Below are 25,200 nucleotides of genomic sequence, written 5' to 3'. Positions count from 1 at the left end.
ATGGTCCAGGGCATTGTTGTGATTTTCCTGGCAGTGTTGCCTTCTCCTTGCATGATGACACAGGTTGTTGGATGTAGACTTCCTCAGCAGAACGTGAGAGCCTTCCTCAGGGAAGGGGATATAGTGCTGGGAGGAATCATTGTTGTCCACTGGAAACATTCATTCCCTGACACCAGCTTCAGAGAGGAGCCCTCGCCAATATCCTGTGCAGAGTAAGTTATATCGAGTATTACACTCTTTGCCTTGTTTTGCATAATAAGGAGAATACTGGAAATATATCAGGACTCACATAAATACATTTGCAGATCTGGTAAGATAGGCACCCTTTCATAATGAGACACATAAAAAAATAAACAGGCACAAAAGGTCATACTGATACTGAAAAGCACACAGACATACTCCTAGAAACATCCATAGAGACACATGAAAACTTGTTAATGTATATGCAGACTGGACTTGTCTTCTCACGTAAGTGAAGTAAAACATGTTGAAGCAGTCCTGGTTTTGCAACATTGCATTCATTTTTAAGAGAAATCAGGAATACATCTCCATGCACTCAATAAGCCAAAATCAGGACTGGAACGGACTTTTTGGGTCAACCTAGTTACCGTAGCAACCCTCATACAGCCACAAAGAAAGCCAGTAATGGAATATAAAGACAACGATAAAACCTATATGCACTTTAATAAGTACACATGAAAGCACACACAAAAGACACACATGCATCCTCATGTAAACATGGAAAAGTTCAGAGATAAACACACATTTACAGATTTATCCCTGGTAACACACACACTCAACCAGCAAATGGAGTGTGCAGAATCTGAAAGCTGAGTTATACTGAACTGTTGTGATATTCTTCTATCAAATGTATTCAGTGAAGAGTTGTACCATAAGATAAGTCATCATTATATACATATCATCATTTTCTAGTATGAAATATTTCCTTCATCCTGTGGAAGCCGCACTTGTAAAACAAAGGACTTCCTTGATGTTTTCTTTACTTTTGCGGCTTTTTTTTTTTTTTTTTGCAAAATCTGTCATTTGTATCTAGTCTGAGCAAGGAGCTTTATCCAACAGAACATTGAGGGATTTTTTTCTTGTACATTGTCTCAATGATTTCCTCTTTCTTTTTATGGAAATCTATTTTGCTATTAAGATATCCAAGAGCACTACTGCATGCTTGTGCATGGCATATTCAACATCTTTATTATTATTTGTTTTTCTTTTTGAGCAGGAATGATTAAAACCTGTACCTCTAGGAATATGACAGTAATTTAAAAATACTATGAGCTGCCTTTTTTTATCCATTTTATATGTGTCTTTGGTTTGTGTGATTACAATTGATTTGAATTTTGGATTAAATTGCTTTAATTTACATGATTGTGAATGCTAGATAAGTTTTATCATTAGTATTCTCTCTTTTGTTACTTTTATATTATACAGTAAAAAAACTTTAAATACTATTAATACTACCCATTTAATATATACTGTGTATCTATCTATCTGTCTATCTATATATGTATATATATATCACAGAAAGACCAAGGGAGACTCACACAGCACCATGAAATGAGAGTGATTATAAAGAATTATCCATTTGCCCATATTTATATTAAGGGAGACAAAGGAAGAAACGCACTAACACAAATGTAATCATATATAGACTAGAGTAATATAAACACACTGATAAATTATGCATAGGGACATGAGAAAGTATATAGAGACAGAGAATAACATGTATTAGGCAACAAGACACTAACAAACACATAGGGAATCGAAGGTACTCAAACATTATTTAATAAAGACCCAACTACTATTTACAAAGAGAGAAGTTAGGATTAATAAAATATCATCTTGCAGTTTTATTTGCATGTGAAAGTTAACGTTCTGTGCGAGGGGCAATGAAGTACATTCATAGTCCATGAATTGTGCACATGAGTAGTCATTTATAAACAAATTAAGTAGTCTAAGATTCAAGGCCAAATCTTAAGTCACAACACTGACCATTCTCAATAGCTGCTGGTGTTTCTAGGGATTGCTGCTTTCAGGAATATGTTCTATTGATGATGGGATTTTTTCTTTTCATTAAATAATATTTTTTATTAAGTTACTAAAAGATCTGCACTGGCTACCAATCGACAAACGTATTGAATATAAAATGCTTACAATAAACCACAAAACCATACATAACAACAAACCAACCACCTAAAAACATTCCCAAAGCACCATCCCCAACGAAACACAACATCAGCAAAACACTTCTAGCAATTCCTACAATTTCATCAGCAAACTTCACAACAACCAGAGAAAGAGTGACCTCAATAGCTGGCCCATACCTATGGAACTCACTCCCAGAAAACATAAGGCTTCAAAATGACATAAATCTCTTAAAAAAACTATTCAAAACTTGGCTATTCCGACAAGCCTACAAAGATGGTATCGGATAAACAGACAACACTGACATGGTATCAGATAAAACACTGACATGGTATCAGATAAAAGAATTATAATGGATACATAGACAGTATTAGGCATGCAGTAATTTACCTTTTTACATTCATTTTTGTTTATCATTCCCCTATTAGATAATTTTCATAATCTATATTATTTTTGTACTCCACACCTCTTTTCTACGCTATCATTTTGTACTCTCTATATCATTTCTGTTCTCTCCTTTTATCATTCCTCTACTATATCACTTTTGTACTCTCCTAAAACATTATTGTACTTCCCTTGCCAATTGTCTGTAAAAGCACTCTATACCATTCGTATACCCTATATCATTACGTACTCTATTATATCAGTTTTCTCCTTTTATCATTTCTTTACTATATCATTTTTGCATTCTCCTAAAACATGACTGCACGTCCATTGCTAATTGTCTGTAAAAGTTTGAAAATGCTTGTAAATGTACCTGCTAAATGTTTGTAAACCGTTATGAAGGTCTCGACTGATATGACGGTATAGAAAACTAAATAAACCATAAACCATAATAGCCTTAAATGTGGTGCTTTTATCAAAACTCTTTGACAGAGCTCAAACAAAGCATATTTAGAACATCCTGTCTTTCTCATCTATTGATTGCTGTTAAAGAAACTTATAAGTCAGATGACTCTTTCTTTTCTTTGAAAATTGATCTCTGTCTTATAACTATAGTTATAAATAATATATACTTGAAATATACCACAGCTGTTAAGATGGTACAATCAACCTATTTATCATTATAGCTTAAATTTATTTTAGCAGGAGAAAATACAGTGATACAAGTATTGGTATGACCAGTAATATTCCCAAGTATTATTTACCATCATCTGTAAACATGAGAATTCATTAAAGAAAACAATGTTTAACTTATGTCGTCTTAGCTTCCAGGTGCGGTCCTATCGGGAGGTGCTGGTGGTAGCCTTTGCCATACAGGAGATAAACCACAATCCTGACATTTTGCCGAATATCACCTTGGGATTTAGGATCCATGGCTCCTGTTTCTCAACAGCTCTGGCCGTGGCGAGTACCCTGTCACTGCTCTCAGGAACAGAGGACCTCGTGCCAAACTACCATTGTCCCTCCAGTGCCCCATTATTAGGAGCAGTAGGAGAAGCCGCTAATGATATCAGTATCACTATGGCAAGTTTACTAGGTGTCTATAAGATTCCACAGGTAAGAGAAACAAACTGATTCTCTTTTGTATATATAGTTTCCAACTGAGCAACAAGAGAGCCCAAATGACATGGAGTCTTCACGCTACCCTTAATGTGGAGCCTGAGTCCATCAAAAACACCCACAGGTTCAAGCACAGACTTAGGATTGCATTTTCAAAGCTTGCACATAAGGAAGGCATCTAAAATAGAAACACAGGCATTCAAGAAGTCAAGTTGATCACTTAAGCTTATTTTCAGAATTTCAGATTAGGCATCTTATCTAGAATTTGGAATTTGGGATTTAATTATTCAATATTCCAAACTTCTGCTGTAAAAAATGAAAGTGTTCATAAAAGTTGTTTTGCAACCAGATATAATGATCTAATTTTCAATATATTAGTTGCCTAAATCAAATCACCTATACCACAGTGCAATGTGTCCTCATGTCTTTTTATCTCATGTCTTTTTATCTCATGTAAGCATTCAGTCCAGTTTTTATATGGAGTGTTATACATCTAGACCACAATTTTGAGTAGCCTGTCTAGTTACAAGATTTGTGAGTTCTTTGCATGTGTTTTCTTTGTAGTAAATTTACAAAGGGACACTACCCTGCAAAATTATCTGGTTATCTTACTGACTCTGCAGGTGTTTAGAAAATTGACTGTCGATCTATCTATCTATCTATTTGTTTGTTTGTTTGTTTGTTTATTTATTCATTTAACGTCTTATAATCCATTACCTCCCAAACGTAGTTCGGTGTGGCTAACACTTCAACATACATATCAAATATAACACTTACAATAAGCCTAAAATATAATAAAATAAAGCGACATCAATGATTACATCACACTGAGCTGCATGCCCTTTGAAATAAAAATATTTTCAATCCTTTTCGGGAAAGGTTCGGGAAAGGTTTGGATTAGTTCTTGGAGAAGAGGTCCATTGATGGCTGTTAATCGATTATACTTGGGGAATGGCCACTGCTATTAATTGCGTCAGTAGCATGGGTTCTTCTTAGTGTTTGGGTAATTGCCAGGTTCTTGTGGCCTGGTTTGGCCTCTGTTGGAAACAGGATGCTGGGCTTGATGGACCCTTGGTCTGACCCAGCATGGCAATTTCTTATGTTCTTATGTTCTTTCCTGACAAATCTTTTTCTAAACATAATACCTTAAAGTCGAATTTTCAAATGGCCGCATGCGTAAAAATTGGCGCTTAACGCGTGTGGCCGGGCCCTGCGCCCGCTGTGCGCGTTTTAAAAAGGTCCCGGCCACACACATAAGTGCCAATATGCACACAAGTGCCGGGTCCTGAAAAAGGGGTGGGCCAGGGGTGTGGTCTGGGTGGGGCGGGGCAGGACAGAGGCCATCAGACATTGTCCCTGGGAAGTGCGTGCAGGCAGCCGGTGCACATAACTTACCTCTGCTCCCAGCAGGTGAGTTACAAAACAAAAAAAAAAAAAAGCTAAATTCGGCCTCCCAGCACATGCCACCCACACATGCATGATGGATTTTAAAATCTGGCATGCTTGAATGCGCGGCCAGTGGATTTTATAACATGTGCACACCAGCGGGTGACAGGAAGCAAAAGGGCCCTGAGCACTGTGCTCCGGCCAGGTGCTTCCCCCCGTGTGGCAGTGGCTGTTCTGCCCCTTGGGATGGCCCAGGGCTTCAAGTTACCCAATGAGCCATCCCACATTGCTTGGCCATGCCTCCTCTCCTACTGAGCATCCCCGTGGACCTTCCTTTCTTCCCCTGCTTTTGCCTGTGGGTTCCGCGGCCAAGGGCCAAGCCTGCCTGCAACAGTGGGAGAGGGTTGAAGGTGACATCAGTGCACTGGCCACGTCATTGGTCTGTGCGAACACCACAAGTTGGGCAACATCATTGCCCCATGCATCAGGAGACACCACGACCCCCTGCCACCCCTGGCTCTAGGCTCTGGCGTCGAGCCTATATATTGATAACAAAACCAGGAAATCTCCTAATCCAGTAATCCCATGAAAGTCCCACAAATAGGCCCACAAAGGGGCAGGCCCTTTGGTTGGCTCTTAGGTGACCCCACCAGATGGTGGCCTGCCTGCCGGTCGCCCTTTTGTACACTAGTGATCAACATTGGATGACGACACTTGTAAGGGGCGGGGATAGTATATAATCATCCTGTCTACTTTCTACTAATTATTTTTTTATGTAGAGCTACTCAAAATAAAATGGCCAGTTAGTAATTTTGGCTGGTGATAATTGGGTGGTTACTAATTTTCCTGGTGAGGGTAGTATTTCACTTGTTTTTGTGATGAGTTAAGAAAACATGGGGGCAGATTTTCAAAGGGGTACGCATGCAAGATACGCGCGTACCCCCCGAAAACTCTTGCCGAGCCTGTGTTCAATAGGCTCGGCGGTGCGCGCAAGCCCCGGGACGCACATAAGTCCCGGGAATTTCCTGGGGGGGGCATGTCAGGGGTATGTCAGGGGACATGTCGTGGCGGCGCATCACCCTGGGGCAGGGAAGTGGGCATGGTTCCGGCCCGTGGGCATTTCGGGGGCATGGCTGAGGCCTCTGAAACCGCTCCCAGGCCAGGGAATCGCGCAAAGGTTGCTGGGGTTTTAGATAGGGGTGGAAGGAAAGTTCCCTCCAAGGCCACTCTGATTTCGGAGTGGCCTTGGAGGGAATGGAGGCAGGCTGCTCAGTGCGCGCAGGCTGCCGATTTTGCACAGCCTTGCGCGCATTGACCCCGGATTTTAAAGGATATGCGCGGCTACGCGCGTATCTATTAAAATCCCTCCTACTCTTGTTTGCGCCTAATGTGCAAACAAAAGTACACGTGGGCGTAGTTTTATAAAATATACCCCATTGTATCTAAGGTTTAACATCCTTAATAAAAGTCCTACTTTTATGGATTATTCTATTCTTCAGAAAAAATTGGAGTAGAGATCACATTTACAAGAAGTATTTTGATGCCATCTAAGGCCTGGATTCATCATTCATCACAGAATGCTGAATACAGCGAAAACAGGGGGGTGGGGAGGTGGGCCTGCAAAAGCCCGCATCCTTCACACCACCGTGGTGTGCCGGCTGCCGGCTTTCGCACTGAATAGCACCACCGTGAAATGTAACGTTGGTAACACAATGTGGGCAGTGGAAAGACTGCGTCTGAAAACCCCTCCCCTTCCCTCCCATACCCCGAAGTGGCTCCAAAGACTCACGCTGCTCAATATTTGATAACAAACGTTTTTTGGTTTGGACAAGTAATGGCCGCAGCCCATAAGCATTACATTCACAGTTAACTAGACAGTAATAAATTTATATAACAACCAGCAACATTATCCATAATAAACAATCCTGAAACTTGTAATTAGCGAAAAGTGACCAGCACTCCCCCGCTAACCAGTGCTAATCCTCTAATTAGCTGAGGCACATGCACCCCCCTCGGCCGTAGAAGCTGGAGGGCTGCCAATGACTCCTTGGCCGTGAAAGCCACGGCGTCAATGACCCGATCATAGAAGTCAGGGTTGTATGGTCTGATTGCCTCATTACTCTCACCCCTCTTAGCCGTTGAAGTGTCGAAGGTCTGCATTGGGCTGCTGGCTCCCGGAACTGCCTGCTCTAGTGGCTCGAGGTCCTCCGGCCCCCGGGCCATGAACTATTTAACCTAAAGGCAGGGGTATCGCTTTCGCTGGTCACCACGCCAAGGTTCCCTGGTAGCGAATCACTTACCGGGAAACCCCCCAACTGCTCAATTGGCTGCGGCCATTAGAGACAGGAAAGCTTCAAGACAATCTTGCAGATCACTGTTAAAGATATCCCACCCTATATCGGAGAGATGAACGCCATCAGACCTGAATAAGCCTGGGCTTTCATCCAGTAGATCATGTGATCATGTTTTAGTGATAAACCATTGACTGTGGGCATAAACTTTGAAATCTACTTATTAATTTTCTTGCGAACCTTTTCCATCGCACGGTGTGATAGCTCACCTCTCCAGATCCTATGGGGGGTGATATGGGACCAGACGATTACCGACTGAGGGAGCATGTTATATAATGTGACCATATCTTTTTGTATTTTTTGTGTCAGAGCCACACTCCTACTGAGAGGCTGGTCGCTACCCCCCAAATGTAAGATAATAGTTGCGGGGGGGGGGGGGGGGGAAGTGTTGTAGTTTTGTAAATCAAGGACAGTCTGAATTAACTGGTCCCATCTCATTCTGGGGATCCCTTTCCAAATCAGTGAACGTTGATGAGCCCCCATACCAGGGTGTTCACCCAAAGGCCGCTCGAGGGCCCTCTTATGTGCCTAGCGCACATAAGAGTGCCCAATATTCCATGCGACGCGCGGCACCCGCGTTCCCCGATCTGTCGGCAAATAAAGGTAATTGTTAAGAGATATGTTACATGTTATTGGCAAAATAGTTATTTGGTCTGACATAACAGCTAAATCTCCCTGATCACCATCTACCTATTGCCATTATCGTCTTGTCGGCCCAAGCTTGCCGTGGTGGTTGCTGCTCCTATACGGAAAGAGTGAGTTGAGAACCCATCAACTACAATGCCCGCCACAATGCAGTGCGTTGTGGAGGACCCGACTAAACTGATATCATGTAAGAGGTCTATCATCCTTGTGTACAAGCAATTGCCCTCCAGTCGGGGGGTGTAGCTTGAGGAATAGAGTAGTGGACCACACAGGACAAGTGGGTTCCCCAGACCATTCCCGGAGGATGTTGGTGGAACCAATGCCCCGCTATTAACACTTCGACCTGCGGATACGGAGAGTAATTTTATTACGATCGAGCACTGTATCTTCCCACTGTAAACAGGCAGAGGACAGTCTATTTGCAGAATGTGCGGTCAGCTCGCTGACACGGAGGGCCTCATAAAAAGACAAGGAGGACATACACTTAAATAACGTATGCTCTGAGTTTTCAGAGCAAACACCGTCTAGGGACAGAAAGATTTTTCTCAGGATATTCAAGGTAATGGGCCTCCTGGAATCTTGAGTCTTAACCACCTCACTATGCCAGCCCAACATAGCCCTCTTTATTGGGAACAGTAATGTGCAGCTAGGATACCCTAGTGTTCTGGAAAAGAAAGACAGGCCAGCTAGGCGATTGGCTACTGAGGCTCTGGATTTTCTCAGGTTTTTACAATGAAGTATATATCTTGAGAGGGAGTATATAGAGATTGGCCACTCTGCTGTTTCTTGCATTTCGGTTTTCAGGAAGCTGTGAAAGTCTAGCAAGGCTTGTTTATAACTCCATTGGGTGTTTTCCAATAGTGATCGCAATATTAAGTCCCAAAACATGGGGGGCCAAGTTGCCAGACCTCCTTGGGTATGGGGATTGGAAGCTGATCTGCCATCAGAGCAAGGCATCAGACGGTTGTGAGCTGTAACTGAGAGAGGGAGTCAGCAATGCTATTACGTACACCAGGAATGTGCGCAGCATGGCAGGTTATATTAAATTGCAAGCAGACGAGCACCAATTGCCTTATCAACGCAATAGACTCGAATATGCGAGCAGAAAGCACATTAATTACCTGGGCAACCGCCATGTTATCTGATCTGAATACAATATGTGACCTGAAAAGTGACTCCTCCTAAATCTTAAGGGCAACAACGATTGGAAACAACTCAAGGAATGTAAGGTCCTTAGAAATCCTGTGTTGTAACCAATGGTGCGGCCAGTGGGTAGGACACCGAAACCAACTCCTCCCGCAGCATCTGTGAAAAACTCTAGTTCGCTATTTTGCCTAGGAGGGTATTGCCAAAAGGTGACACCATCAAAGTCCCGCAAGAAAATTTCCCAAATGGTTAAATCTTGCTTAATAGCACTAGAGACCCGTATACAGTGATGCTTCTTTCAAACATCCGCAGTAGCTAAGAAAAGCCTGCGCAGGAGCATTCTGCCCATCGGTATAACCCTGGATGCGAAGCAAAGCAAACCGATGAGAGATTGAAATTGCCACAGGGTGGCCTTTCTTATGCGGCGCATCTCTACAATAGCCTCATGCTATTTACAGACTTTCTCGGCGGAGAGGCGAGAAATCTGCGCCTCCGCATCTAATTCAATTCCAAGAAATGTTATACGTCTGGCTGGGCCTTCGATTTTGTCCTCAGCTAAAGGGACGCCCAATGTTCTAGCTACCACTTGTGCTGCGGATAGAAGGTTGCCGCAATTAGGCCTGTCTCACCCCTCCAGCATGAAATCATCAAAGTAGTGTACCAAGAGTGGAGAGCCGGACTGTTGCTCGATGACCCAGTGCAGAAAAGAACTAAAGCATTCAAAGTAAGTGCAGGATATCGAGCAGACCATGGGGATACAACGATCGTAATAAACTTGTCCTCTAAAGTGGAAACCCAGCAGATGGAAGGACTCCGGGTGCACAGGCAAGAGGCAGAATGCAGACTCAATGTCAACCTTTGCCATTTGTGCATGGCGTCCAGCCTTTTTTATGACACTGATGGCGGAGTCAAAAGAGGTATAAGACACTGAGCATAGGTAATAATCGTTGACAGAATTCCCAGGGGGAAAGGAAAGGTTTGATCATTGACAGAATTCCCGGGGGGAAAGGAAAGGTTATGTATCAGGCGGTAGGGATGTGAATCGTTTTAGGACGATTAAAATTATCGTCCGATAATTTTAATATCGTCTTAAACCGTTATGGAACACAATACAATAGAGATTCTAACGATTTATCGTTATAAATCGTTAGAATCGTGAGCCGGCACACTAAAACCCCCTAAAACCCACCCCCGACCCTTTAAATTAAATCCCCCACCCTCCCGAACCCCCCCCCCCCAATGACTTAAATAACCTGCGGGTCCAGCGGCGGTCCGGAACGGCAGCGGTCCGGAACGGGCTCCTGCTACTGAATCTTGTTGTCTTCAGCCGGCGCCATTTTCCAAAATGGCGCCATTTTCCAAAATGGCGCCGAAAAATGGCGGCGGCCATAGACGAACACGATTGGACGGCAGGAGGTCCTTCCAGACCCCCGCTGGACTTTTGGCAAGTCTTGTGGGGGTCAGGAGGCCCCCCCCAAGCTGGCCAAAAGTTCCTGGAGGTCCAGCGGGGGTCAGGGAGCGATTTCCCGCCGCGAATCGTTTTCGTACGGAAAATGGCACCGGCAGGAGATCGACTGCAGGAGGTCGTTCAGCGAAGGTTCCGGCGCCTCGCTGAACGACCTCCTGCAGTCGATCTCCTGCCGGCGCCATTTTCCGTACGAAAACGATTCGCGGCGGGAAATCGCTCCCTGACCCCCGCTGGACCTCCAGGAACTTTTGGCCAGCTTGGGGGGGGCCTCCTGACCCCCACAAGACTTGCCAAAAGTCCAGCGGGGGTCCGGAAGGACCTCCTGCCGTCCAATCGTGTTCGTCTATGGCCGCCGCCATTTTTCGGCGCCATTTTGGAAAATGGCGCCGGCTGAAGACAAGATTCAGTAGCAGGAGCCCGTTCCGGACCGCTGCCGTTCCGGACCGCTGCTGGACCCGCAGGTTATTTAAGTCATTTGGGGGGGGGGGTTCGGGAGGGTGGGGGATTTAATTTAAAGGGTCGGGGGTGGGTTTTAGGGGGTTTTAATGTGCCGGTTTTGCGATTTTACGTTTTTTTGATTTTTCACGATTTTTCACGATTTTTCACGATTTTTCACGATATTTTACCCCCCCAAACGGCAACAATACGATTCCCTCCCCCTCCCAGCCGAAATCGATCGTTAAGACGATCGAGGACACGATTCACATCCCTATCAGGCGGTAGCGGCCTGGCTCTTTTTTGGGAACCATGCCCAAAGGGGAACAAACCATGTTCGGAAATGGGGGGTGGGTGAAAGGGCTCATTATCTGCTGTAAAACCAACTCTGAGTGGATTTTCTTCTCAGCCTCCTCTTCGTGTAAGAATGAGAGTTGCGTGGTGGGGGCTGAAGTGGATAATAAGGGTCGAGCTGACATGGAATTCTAAATCCGTATGTAAAGTCATTGTAAATTTCTGCAGCCTCGTTGGAAAAAGGATAGCATTGCAACCAGGGGAGCATGGCACTAATGCTGACCGGCATTGGAGTCAGAAAAGAGAGCTTTAAGCCTGTTTAGTAAAAAGTTTTTTTGTTTCCTTAGTACTTCTCTGTATTTTCTGTTTCTCCTCCCCCTCCACATTTCCAATGTAAAAACAAATGATTTTATGAAGTAACCCATTGTATATGAATATATATATATTATGGGATTGAATTTTCCTTTTGTAAATTTTTCTGTTATTTCCGTCAAGGTATATTCCTTGTATTTGTTTGTAAAAAACTATAAATAAAGAATTTAGAAAAGTCATTTGGGCGGCCGCTGGGAGCCTGTGGAAAAGGTTTGCGATCTCTGGAATTGCGGCATTGTGTCACGGGGTGTGATCCCAAACCTCAGGTGGTGCAAAGGTGCTTAAATTTGCAGCTTGCCCATGTACAGTGGCCGGCATTGAATTGTCTGCACAATTCACGCCTCCCAATGCCAAGAAATGAAATTTTATCTCGATTAGTGGCCGAGGATGGCAGGGAACGATCTTGCCAAGAGGACTTATGGAATGTCATTTTGTCTAACCATAGATCCAATAATCTATGCTTCCAGGAAATTGCACGATCCTGTACCATATTTTTCCTGAATCTGATGTCATAATTCAGCCAAGTCCAACTGCCCCCTTACTGGGCTTTTATTATAGTAACGATATATCGAATGAGAAAAGGGGTTTGCTCTGGCTCCTGCTCCACAACCACACTCATGAAAATGTGGAATGCTTTGCTCCAATTGTGAATATTTTTGAGAATTTTGGGACACTTGTCTTTTCCCTCATTTGATCCTCCTTTTTCTGGCTCACTGTCTAAATCCATAATGATTAGGGAAAAAAGGTCAATAAACTTGTGATTCCATATCTTATTATTGACTGTCAGGGGAACGCTGTGTGCTAAAGAAGTAACACTACATAAAACTTCCTCTGCAACGGGTGGGGTGGGAGCTAGCAATACGGGCACAGTAGCTGGAATGGAATTAATGGGGGGCAATGTAGATGGGGTGGACATGTTATCGCTTGATTCAAGTATCTGAGGAAGAGTACTTGCAATAGAGGCAAGCGGGACCAGGACAGGTGGAGCATTTGCGGGAGTGTCATTGGGTAGCGAGTCACTTAACGGATCAGTGCCCAAACAGTTGCAGTTGATCTAACACGTCCAGATGACCGTTTTCTTTTGTGAGACTTAATGGCATTGTGAATTGCTGTAGCTAGAGCCATGTCATCGTCACTGCAATTCGCAGAAGACGAAGCAGTGTCAGAATCAGTGGTGGGCTTACCTCCTCTTGGGTTGTGATGGCTTGTACCACTTGTTGCCATAGTGAAAGATCCTGAATTTTCAATGGTGTCTCTAGAAATTCCTCTGCGAGATGTTGCTGACCTTGCATGTTGCCTTATAGGCAAGTTATGTTGGTCCAAGGAAGCATTTAGTCATAAAGATTTTCAAGAGGAAACGTTTCTGGAGGGGCCTGGCTTCTTGGAGGCCGTGTTAACCCTCTTGGCTGATCCAGAGTGTTTTTTATGGGATGCCAAAGGGTTACATGTGGACATGTGCTGCCTGACCCACTCAGTCCTGTGGGTCGCAGCCTGTGCCCGTATTTTGGCTAACAGATGTTCTAGGTCCGTGTGGTCCATTGGTGTCAAGGAGCTGTCTTGTCTGGCTCTATGCTTGGTTGCCGTATGTCGTCTGTGTTGCACATCAGCAGCTTTCTGCGGTGTTCTGCTCCTACTTTGAATGCTGGGATTCGACTCAGCGATTGTAGACTCATTCACATCTGCAGCTCTCCGCGGGGTTCTGATCCTACTATGAACGCTGGGATTCCACTCAGTGATTGTAGACTCATTGGGCATCGTGTCCTGTGGTAAAGGAGTTTTCGATGAAAAACTTGAAGTCTTTTTTGCGTGTTCCCATCTCGTCTAATAGGGGCCATGTTGGCAGCTGAAAAGGGGGTGGGGGCAGTAAGAAATTAGTAGCAAATGAACAAATAATGAGATAGCAATTTTTTTTGAATCATGTCGCCATGTGTCCAAACCAATATGGCTGCCGCCATGTTCCATAACCAATATAGCTGCCGCCATGTGCCAAAACCCAACTGTAGTCAACCATCAGGACATATTGCTATGAAACACTCAATCCCCCAAATAAATGCCTTTGGATATAAAACTCTTGTTTGTTACCAAAATCTAATGGCACCACCTATGTAATGTACGACCCATATTTTTTTGAAATAGGTGCCCTATTGTAAACCGTTATGATGATGAATAACTTAATGACGGTATATAAAAACTCTTAAATAAATAAATATGGTTGCCCCCATGTGTCCGCAACCACATGTGCAGTAACAAACATGGCCCCTGCCATGAGCTCTATCCGCTCTTCCCCTCTGCATTCCCCCCTTTCCTTGAACCACATTGAACTACCTATCCCAGTCCCGCACTTCAGGCATCTATATGTTCACATTAAATATCCAAATAAAGACATTATGAAATCATAACAGAGCTTGATAGAGATGCTAAAAGTGAGAGCCGCTGGATGTCTGAAAGAATATACAGTATGAAAGAATATACAGTATATATATATAAAAATCTAAAATACTTACATTATATATATATATATTTATTTATTTTTATTTATTTATTTATTATTTTTATAGACCGACATTCGATCTCAATTGAGATATCACACCCGTTTACATATATAGATATATATATAAATACCTCCATTACCTGTATATATATATATATATATATATATATATATACATATGTGTATATATATATATATATACATATATATGTATATATATATATATAAATAAATATATATAAATATATAAATGTATATATATAAATATATGCATATATAAATATATATATATATATATATATATATATATATATATATATATATGCATATATATGCATATATGTATATATGCATATAGCTATACATTATATATATATAATGTGGTGTTTTGGTGGAATTTCTTTTTGTTTTGTAAGCATGATATAGAACTGCATGCAAAGTGCTAGAACTGGTTACCCAGCAAAACATATATGTGGCCGCGGAGCATACAACATGAGTTGTAAATAAGCTGCAAAACAGAAAATAACAGATCTTGCAGCAGAATAAAATCAAAGCATATCGGATGAATACCCGTGGTAGATACGGGAAAAAACTTAAATACGTACATCTTGCTGCTGTCCCCACTTCATACAACACGTGTTGTGAAATAAACTGATCTCACAGCAAAGCATATCGGATGAACACCATGGATATTAAGGGCAGTGAAGGAAAAGCAAATAATAATAAATAAATTTAGAATTTAAAAATTTTAATCTGGTGGGCAAAATTTACATCTTGTCGCTGTCCCACCTCATGCGGCAAACGAAAACAAATAAATGTTTAACAAATAAATGTTTATATATTTATTTATTTATTTATTTTTTAATTTTAAAAAGAGCCGAATAAAGACAAGCAAACCACATATAAATAGATATTTTTTTATGGTACCGTGAAGAACGCAATGGGCTGAATTGAATCGCGTTGGAGCCCTGCAAGATCACGCTGCCAGCTTGAGGAAAGAACTGGAGGCTCCCGCGAGATCTTGGTAATGCTGCCGAGCCCGGATCTCGCGATGCAGGGCTCAAAAGTGCCTGGTGTCACAAACAGAAGAGAAAAGGAAACCAAAACCGGCATGAGAAAACAGGCACCGACAACGTGAGAATGGTCCTGAACTGCTCAAGCAGGCCGAAATGAAATGGCAGCACAGCAAGCAAACAAGGAAACCCAGCGATGTCTGGATCAAAAGGGCAGCTACACCCTCGGAGCTTCCCTTTTATCCAGGCCTGCTGTGCCCGCCCCCCCCCCCCCCCCCCCCCGCTCCATCCCTGACTTCTGCCCGTCTTGCCTTCCCCGCCCCCATTGTGCTCCACTGCCTAACGGAGTCGTGGGGTTCTTTATTGCCAGTAGCGAAGATACCACCGACTCCGCCCCCCGCCCAGACTCCTCCCCTCCCCAAAACTTTCATGCTATCGCACCCAAAAAGGGCCTTTTTACTTGTGATAGAGGCTTATTGCACGTGATGTAGCCGAATTGCGTGCGATAAGCCTTTGATAAATGACCCCCTAAGCTATCTCAGATCATAGAATCAACATACATACATACAGGCCGATACAGTACAGTGCGCTCCGACGGAGTGCACTGTTAGCCTGCTATTGGACACGCGTTTTACCTTACCCCTTATTCAGTAAGGGAAGGAAAATACGCATCCAACCCGCCGCACCTAATAGCGCCCTCAAAATGCAAATGCATGTTGATGGCCCTATTAGGTTTGTGCGCAGGATACAGAAAGTAAAATGTGCAGCCAAGCCGCACATTTTACTTTCAGAAATTAGCGCCTACCCAAAGGTCAGAGCTAATTTCTTCCGGCACCGGGAAAGTGCACAGAAAAGCAGTAAAAACTGCTTTTCTGTGCACCCTCCGACTTAATATCATGGCGATATTAAGTTGGAGGTCCCGAAGAGTAAAAAAAAAGAGTAAAAAAAATAAATAAATTTGAATTCGACCTGTGGCTGTCGGGCAGAAAACCGGACGCTCAATTTTGCCAGTGTCCGGTTTCCGAGCCCATAGCTGTCAGCGGGCTCGAGAACCGACGCCGGCAAAATTGAGCGTCAATTGTCAAACCCGCTGACAGCTGCCGCTCCTGTCAAAAAGGAGGCTCTAGGGACGCACTAGTGTCCCTAGCACCTCCTTTTCCCCGTTTCTACTGCGCTACCTAATTTGCATACTGCATCGCACGCACCGGCGAGGGGCCGGTGCGCGCGCCGGGAGAGCGGACGTTTGTCCGCTCTCCCGCGGACTTTACTGTATCGGCCCGACAATAATATAGTAGATTTATTTATTTATTTATTTTTTTATTTATTTGCAGTTTTTATATACCGACATTTGTTTAGTAACCTCACATCGGTTCACAGATAACAGAAACATTGCAGCTGTGCGAACTAGAACAAACATATGCAACAGTGCTTTACAATAAACATTTACAATAATCAATAAACTTAATGAGAATATGCAACAAAAATATGCTTTACAATAAACATTTACAATAATCAATAAACATTACAATAAACTTGTTAACGAAAATATGCAACAGTGCTTTACAATAAACTAGATGTCAATAGATAAGCATCATTTGGCTCAAAAAAATCTACTCGATATTTCCCAATAATGATGATCTAGCTAAGTAGTTTTCCCAGCTTTTAGTTGTACAAGTTTGACTACCTACACAATAGTAGCATTGGCCATCACCTTTCCTTGCCCTCCCATCTACTGACCCAAGTTCCAGCTGTCAGAGATCTCAGTCTGGAAAGGACATTTTAAAGCTATAATAACTCTTCAAGTTTACGCATAAGGATAAACAAAAGAAATTTGTAGCCATTCATTTTGTATAAATACATTTACTTCTCAGCATTTCAAAAAGTAAAAATTAAAAATAAACGTAGTCTATGAATCCTTGAATTGCTTTACTTATTTAAAAAAGGAAAAAAAATGTATGTGTTGTGAAAGAATACAGTTACAAGCTTCATTTATCTTCTAACCTTATGATCTAAAAACCTTTTGATCTAAAAAGAACTCAAAGGATTTTTAGTCACTTAAATCTATTATAAATTCACTATTTTCTTTACAGATCAGCTATGGATCCAGTATTTCGGAACTGAGTGACAAAGTTCTCTTCCCTTCCTTTTTCCGTACTGTTCCCAATAACTTGCTAGAAGACCAGGCCATGGCTCTCTTACTTCAATATTTTGGCTGGAGCTGGGTAGGAATACTTGCTGAAGAAAATGACTATGGTGCTAGCAGTGATAGTCTAAAAAAGGAAATCACAAGGCTCGGAGGATGTGTGGCCTTTTTAGAAAAAATCCTCATTCCCCCATCCAAAGAAATAGTGATGAGAATTGTAAAAACTGTAAAACAGTCTACAGCAAAAGTAATTGTTGTTTATGCACATGTGAGCAGTGTTGGCCCTATATTTAAGGCAATTGCTAAGGAGAAGATCCAGGGTAAGGTCTGGGTTGGCACAACTGCCTTTATCATCACCCCAGACTATTTTCCTGATGACACCTGGCAGTCACTGAATGGTACCCTGGCAATGGCTTTGCACGTCAAGGATATTCTTGGATTCAAGGACTTTGTGTACGGCATCCAGCCTTCCACTTCTAAGGATGATATCTTCATTAAACCTTTCTGGGAGAAAGCATTTAGTTGTACATGGCAAGAAGATATCCACAATCAGACCCAGATGATCAATATCAGTGGAGGCCCTTCGTTTTGCACAGGGACTGAGAAGGTAGAACACATAGACCCTGCTTTATTTGATTTCAACAATTTAAGATATACCTACAATGCATATCTAGCTGTGTATGCATTTGCACATGCCCTGCATAATCTACTTTCCTGTAAAACCGATTATGGATCATTGTCTACAGGATCATGCGCTGCAATTTATAAAATCCATCCACTACAGGTACAATTTTCTAGTTCTGCTCTGTCTTTTTGAGATGGGATGACTAGGACTATATGAAATACTCAAGGTGTGGTCATGATATTCATTTGTTTTGATTCTCACAGAATGTGCACTCTACATCATAAGATTTTGATGGGATCTTTTAAATCTTGGTGCTTTATGTTTTGTGGCATTTTTAAAACTTTCTTCTTGGCTTGCTTAGGTTCTACAGCATCTCAGACATGGCCGTTTTGTCACTGGATCTGGTGAGGAGGTGTTTTTTGATGAGAACGGTGACCCTCCAGCCATTTATGACATTCTGAACTGGAAGATATTTCCAAATAGGACTTATCAGTCTATAACAGTAGGGCACTTCAATTTTTCAGCTCCACAAGGTGAAAAGGTCACCATCAACGAGAGCTCCATTGCTTGGAATTCATTCTTTTCTAAGGCAAGTATATTAGAGATGTGCAATCGTTTATCATAAATTAGGCAATTACAACGAAATTGCCTAATTCGTCGTGGGTCGGGCTCCCCGAACCCCGAAAAGGATTTTTTCCGAACTTCAGGGAAAATCCGTTTTTCAGGATTGTATGGGGAGAGGGGCACATTTTTAAAAAAAAATTAAAAACCACCCCATGCATTAAGATTAACTATAATATACAACCCCCCCCATCCCGATCCCTCACCAAGACTTACTAACATCCCTGATGGTCCAGCGGGGTTCCGGCAGATATGCGCGTACCCCCCGAAAACTTACCCCAAACCCCCCCCCTGCGCATTCCGAGCCTATTTTGCATAGGCTCAGCGGCGCGCGCAAGCCCCGGGACGCGCGTAAGTCCCGGGACTTGCAAAAAGGGGCGGTCGGGGCGTGTCCGGGTCCGTGTGGGCGGTCCGGGGGCATGGCCGTGTGCCCCGACACAGCGCCCTGTGTCGGGGCCTGCTGCGCCGGCGCGCGCAAGCTGCTACTGCCCGGAGGCAGTAGTAACTTTTAAGATAAAGGTAGGGAGGGGGTTTAGATAGGGCCCGGGGGGTGGGTTAGGGAGAGGAAGGTGTGGGGAGGTGAATGGAAAGTTCCCTCCGAGGCCGCTCCGAAATCGGAGCGGCCTCGGAGGGAACGGGCAGCGAGCGCACGGCTCAGCGCATGCCAGGGGGTGCACAATTGTGCACCCCCTGGCATGCGCCGACCACGGATTTTATAAGATACGCGCGGCTATGTGCGTATCTTATAAAATCCCGCATACTTTTGTTCTCGCGCGCGAAGATTTGTAAAATCTACACCGATGTGTTTCCAGAACTTTCTATGAGCTGAAAGTAGTATGGATTTGATTATTAGCAATTGCTTAATGTCGCCAAGTAATTCAGTCTATTCTGCTTTTGTGATTGTTTCTTTATGATTTGCATGATTCATGCAATTATTGCACGTCTCCTTTATAGAGAGTACATGTTTGGTTTCTGTTCAGGGGACCAAACCCCCACAACACTGAATAATTTTCATATTTACACCTGAATCAAATGGTGTGGACCCTTAGGCCGAGGGGGAGTTGGCGCAACCTGCAGGGTGGAACCTTTGTCACCAGTTAAGCGTCATTTCTATAATTATGGTCAGGTCAGCAAATGTTCTCTGCTCTGTTCTGAAGGTGCCAGACTCAGTCTGCAGTGCCAGCTGCCCTCCCGGGTTCAGGAAAGCCGCAAGAGAGGGAGAGCCCGTTTGCTGCTTTGACTGCGTCCCCTGCGCTGATGGGGAGATCACCAATCAGACTGGTGAGAGAAGGATAAAATTTGCCTTCAGAACAATTGACATTAAGGTTTTGTTTTTCTACCTAATTATAAAAGGGGAAAAATAATTCTGTAAGGGTACACCCTGCTGCTAATCAGGTGACCATTCATATCCCTTAGTTTAATTTTTTTGGGGGGGAAAAATACAAATTTTATTTGCAAAGAGAAGCAAAGGCTGAAGTAGGCATGGTGGTGAGGTGGTGTGAGTTTGTGTGGCTGTGTAGATTCACTTTCTGGCTTCTCTCATTGCATCTGTTGATAAACAGAAAATGTAAATAGGGATTACTCTCAGCTGCTGCTATAATTTACATATGGAAAAAGCAACTTTCAAAGACATTTGCCTGGAGAGCTTAGCATTTTCCTGCTTGCATTCCCCAGGCTGAGAATTTCCCTCCCTTCAGTGGTAAGAAAAGTAGGATGTATAAAGGAGCGACGTGGAAGTAAAATGTATGCATAAATTTCACTTTGAAATCTCCACTCATCACTCAGGCTTTGCACTTGCTGTAAACTAGGAGCAAAGAATAAAATAATTTATTACCCGTAATATATTTATTATGCACATTTATAGATTGCTCCTACCAAATATGGTACAGAGCAGTGTGCAACCAAATTTAAATAAAATAATATTGAGCCATATAAACTAAAATATGCATTTGAAACTTTCAAATTTCTGACACCCCCGCCCCTCCAAACATTTTATTTATTTATTTAAAATTTTTTATACACCTTTGTTTAGTAATGCACCATCACAATGGTTTACAGAAAGGCACATAAATAAGTTTGGTTTGGTTTATAACTTAACTAGTAGGTGCCAATAAATTTTTGTTTACATGATCAAATAATATACTCTATATGGATCATGGACTGGGTATTCCAGTTATGATTAATAGAATATCCATGCATAGGATATACTGTACTCACTCAAATTAATACTTAGGCATGAGAATAATAATAAAGCAAGGATATCTGCTATTTGGAGGCTTTTACCTGTGTGTTGGGGTTCTTTTTCTTTAGTACTCCTTACTCCCCATTCTCACTTTGAAAAGCTTTTTTTGAAGAGCCATGTTTTTAAACAAATCAAAACAATAATACAGGCCAGGGGTGGCCAAACCTTGATATTTGAGAACCACAAACAGTCCTGGTTTCTCAGGTATTCTCATAATGAATACTTGAGGTGCATTTGTATGCAAATCTATTTCAGACACGAGATGCCTGCCTACCTTGTGTTTAAATATCAGTTTGTTATGAGGCTAAAAGTACACATGTGCTCCTGGAAGGAGCTGGATCCTGTTCTTGGGTCAGGTACTCCTCTCCCCGGGCCAGCCCGAGCTGGCAAAACAGTGCAGGCACAGTGTTCACAGCCTTTGGGAGGAGGCAATCGTTGCCATCATGAAACATCAAATACCTTGATGGCCAGTTTTAGGTCCTCATGACTGAAGAAATCTCATCTGCAGCCGTCTCTGCAATAATGAGTTAGATGAGTTGGGAGGAGATGTATAATCGAGGAAAATACCCTGGATGGTTCTGTGAATGAAGGGTTATGGCACTAGAACTTGGCTGCAAGATCCTTCTGCCCCCACCAAAAAAAGAAAAAGAAAATCAACGTGCAGTTCAATATTTATTTATTTATTTGAAAAATGTATGTACCGCATCATCTAAAACTCTGGGCGTCTCACAATAAAACATACATAATAATATTCGGTGGACTGGGGACCATTAAGGGTACCCGGGTAACTTTACCTGGGTATTGAATGACACTTTGCTGGATAAGCCTGCTGCTGAATATACCCAGACTGCATTACAAACCTTAATTTTCTCAAATCTAGACTACCACAACTCCTTATTTCTAAGACTGCCCACATGCCTCTTAAAACCATTGCAAGTACTGGAAAATGCGTCTGCAAGACTTTTCTTAGCATCCAAAAAATCTGATCACATTACTCCATCCTGGATCTCACCACACTTGCTGCTCGTACACCACTGAATCGAATTTAAATTACTAACATTATTATTTAACTTCATTCACTCAAGTAACACTGATATGTCTGGCATAACGTTACAACCTTACACACCACCGTGATCATTGTTATGCTCAGGCTTGTGAACCCTTGGGCCGACGGGAGGATGGAATACCTTAGGAGGAAGATCCTTAGGTTCTCCCGTCGGGTGGCGAGGCCGGAACAGAAGACATGACCAGCTGACCCTCAGCACTGGAGACAGAGGCGACTGTGGAGGCAGACGAAGAGTCGTGACGTCGAAGAAAGGAAGTGAGTCTTCGCCACTGAAAGTCCGCCGTCCCCCCAGGAGGAGCCCATAGGGACCCGGACAGCTGGGACTTAGGTGGACCTTTGAGAGGTCAAGAAGTTCGATGCAAGGGCTGACTGGAGCCTCACCCTTGGAAGCCCGTGGCCCCCCAGGAGGCACCCGTAGGGACCCAGGCTGCTGGGACTTAGGTGGGCCCTTGGGGACAATGGTCAAGAAGAAGTCCGAGGTCAAGTGCCAGAGGATCGTCGCTTACCAGTCCAAGGTCACACACTGAGGGATCACCACTTGCCAGTCCGAAGTCACACACCAGAGAATCACCGCTTGCCAATCCGAAATCAATACCAGGAATCACCGTTAGCCGATCTGAAGTCAGGAACCAGGAACACAAGACGAAACAGGAACAAGGATCCAAAGCACAAGAACTCACCGAAGCAGGCAGACTTGACTAACCACGGAAGTTGTCAAGTCAAGGAATGAGCAGAGGAAGCCTCCTTATATACTTCCTCTGCTCTGGATCATTGAAGACAGCTGAGTGTAATCAAAGGGCTTAGGTCCCTTTAATTCTGGTGAGGAGGCACGGCCTCGCGCCTAAGATGGCGGTGGCCATTTTGGATTTTGGCCACGGGGGAGAAGCTATAGCTGCAGCACCGGGGAAGCAGGGACGGCTCCCAGCCGTATGGGAACCCGGGGGCCCACGCCAATGTGCGGGAACCGCAGCACTGGACCGGGGATTCTCACCCGGGGTTTGCAGCGGCGTGTTGCCGCCGCGGTCAGGTAGGGGGATGTGCCCATCCAAGGCCACGGGCGCGGAACACAACAATCATTAAAATCACAAAATAGAGGTCTACTTTCTCTCCCCACTATATGGAGCACACACCTGACACAGGTAAGGGATTGTGTCTTTTCTGTAGCAGGACCAAATCTGTGCAACTCACTTCCTGAAAGGCTACAACTGATACCAGACAAAAAGAAATTTAAAAGTGAGCTGAAAACATGGCTCTTCAAAAACACATTCAGCCTAACCTAATCTAAATCACCAAAAGGTAGAGGCCTACCATACTTAGAAGAGTCGCTAAATGATGCTTAAGGAACAAAGTAATGAATGATTGTAAATTCCCCACGGACAAATAAACATAAAAAATTATGCTATACCGATTTAATTTTTCACTTAATCTCATAGAACATTTCCATGTAACACCTATCAGAACATCCCACCTTATGGTTAAGAATGACTACTTATGTACTCTCTCCATCAAGCACTATGTTCTTTAGGTATTGACCTAATCTATGAATGTATCGACCTGATCTATGAATGTCTCCTATAAACCATTGCGATCTTACTTTGGAATGACGGCATATAAAATGTTTAAATAAATAAATAAATAAATTCCCAATATTACATTATTGAGGTAAAGCACCCAGATAACAACTGCTTTTCTTATCAGAGTTACCTGATCACCAGCTAAAATATAGCCACTCCTTGCGAACACCTCCATTGCTGCTACTTTTCAACCAATTACATTTTCTTTAGGTAGAAAACTACCTGGGCAAAATTTCACTGGGGAATGGAGGCAAATTTTGACATCCATGGTTTTGCTCAGGCAAATCCAAAAGCTACACAGACCAACCCTTTGAATATTGACCTAATAGTTTTTGGTAAATATGAAATATTTTCTTTTAAACAGATGCTCCTGACTGTCAGAAATGCCCGGATGATCAATGGTCAAATAGGAATCGTGATGCCTGCATTTCAAGAATTATTGAATTCCTGTCTTATGAAGACCCCCTTGGCTCTGTGCTCTGTGCTGTCTCCATTCTCTGCTCTTTAGTCACCATTGCAATACTGTGCATTTTTATTAAATACAAGGATACTCCAATAGTCAAAGCCAACAATAGGGAGCTCAGTTATCTTCTCCTCCTATCCCTTGTTTTCTGCTTCTTGTGCTCCTTACTATTTATTGGACGTCCCACGAATGTGACATGTATCCTCCGGCAAACTGCTTTTGGGGTCATCTTCTCTCTGAGTGTCTCATGTATTTTGGCTAAAACCATCATAGTGGTGGTTGCTTTTAATGCCACAAAACCCAACAGTGCATTAAAGAAATGGGTTGGCACCAGAATTCCTTCTTACCTTGTCCCCTTGTGCTCAGTAATTCAGTTTATTTTATGTCTGGTTTGGTTGGGGACTGCTCCACCTTACTCAAGGGTTATCCTGGAAATAGCACAGAAAATCATAATACAGTGTTCTGAAGGGTCAATTGAGCTGTTTTATGCCATGCTGGGGTACCTGGGCTTCTTGGCCTGTGTCAGTTTCATTGTAGCCTTCCTGGCCCGAAATTTACCTGATAGCTTCAATGAGGCCAAATACATCACATTCAGTTTGCTGGTGTTTGTGAGTGTCTGGATCTCCTTTATCCCAGCGTACCTGAGCACAAGAGGGAAGTACATGGTGGCCGTGGAAGTCTTTGCTATCCTGGCTTCCAGCACTGGACTGCTCGGCTGTATATTTTTTCCTAAAGTTTACATCATCCTACTGAAACCAGAAAGAAATACCAAAGACTATTTATTGGGGAAAACAAGTGTCAGGAGCAGGACTGAATTTAGTTGAAAGCTGTACAATAACAAAATATTGAATATGCTCCAAATCTGCTCGATAATGAGAAAGGATATGGGAATGACTCATACAGCATGTATATAAATGTAATAAAACTCACAAACAGCAGCAAAACCTTCATTTATTTCATTGTTTTGGGTTTAAATGCTAATTCTGAAACAGGGATGAGAAATCCTGTATCTGGATCAGGACATTATCATAGAATGTTATAACACAACCCATCTACTTTTGCATTGAGGACCTTATCAACAAAGCAAGAAACTTTATTCTTGCTCTTATTCATCCATCATTTCCCTCAATCTCATACTGAAGTCTCTTTTTGGCTGTCAGCATCACAATTTAGCTGTGTAGAGACATGCAACGAAAGAGAAA

The 25,200-nt window shown here is 43.0% G+C and overlaps 1 protein-coding gene across 1 annotated transcript; it reads left to right on the top strand.

Annotated features, from left to right (window-relative positions):
* Positions 1–24,822, top strand: LOC115077347 (extracellular calcium-sensing receptor-like). Its single transcript, XM_029579640.1, has 6 exons — positions 1–212; positions 3,369–3,660; positions 17,355–18,191; positions 18,394–18,621; positions 19,811–19,934; positions 23,900–24,822. The coding sequence occupies exons 1-6, from the start codon at positions 1–3 to the stop codon at positions 24,820–24,822; spliced, it is 2,616 nt and encodes an 871-aa protein (XP_029435500.1).
* The last annotated feature ends 378 nt before the right edge of the window (positions 24,823–25,200 follow it).

This window comes from Rhinatrema bivittatum, chromosome 16 (genome assembly GCF_901001135.1).
Source record: "Rhinatrema bivittatum chromosome 16, aRhiBiv1.1, whole genome shotgun sequence".
NCBI classification, from domain to species: domain Eukaryota; kingdom Metazoa; phylum Chordata; class Amphibia; order Gymnophiona; family Rhinatrematidae; genus Rhinatrema; species Rhinatrema bivittatum.
Note: the sequence above shows the minus strand (reverse complement) of the source record. Positions and strands in the feature narration are given on the sequence as shown.

What these genes read in the sequence shown, in the direction of transcription:
- LOC115077347 (XM_029579640.1), top strand. Translation starts at nt 1, where the DNA reads ATGGTCCAGGGCATTGTTGTGATTTTCCTGGCAGTGTTGCCTTCTCCT. An exon ending in ATAAAATCCATCCACTACAG is followed by an intron (nt 18,192 to 18,393) that starts GTACAATTTTCT and finishes TGGCTTGCTTAG; the next exon opens with GTTCTACAGCATCTCAGACA. An exon ending in GGAGATCACCAATCAGACTG is followed by an intron (nt 19,935 to 23,899) that starts GTGAGAGAAGGA and finishes TCTTTTAAACAG; the next exon opens with ATGCTCCTGACTGTCAGAAA.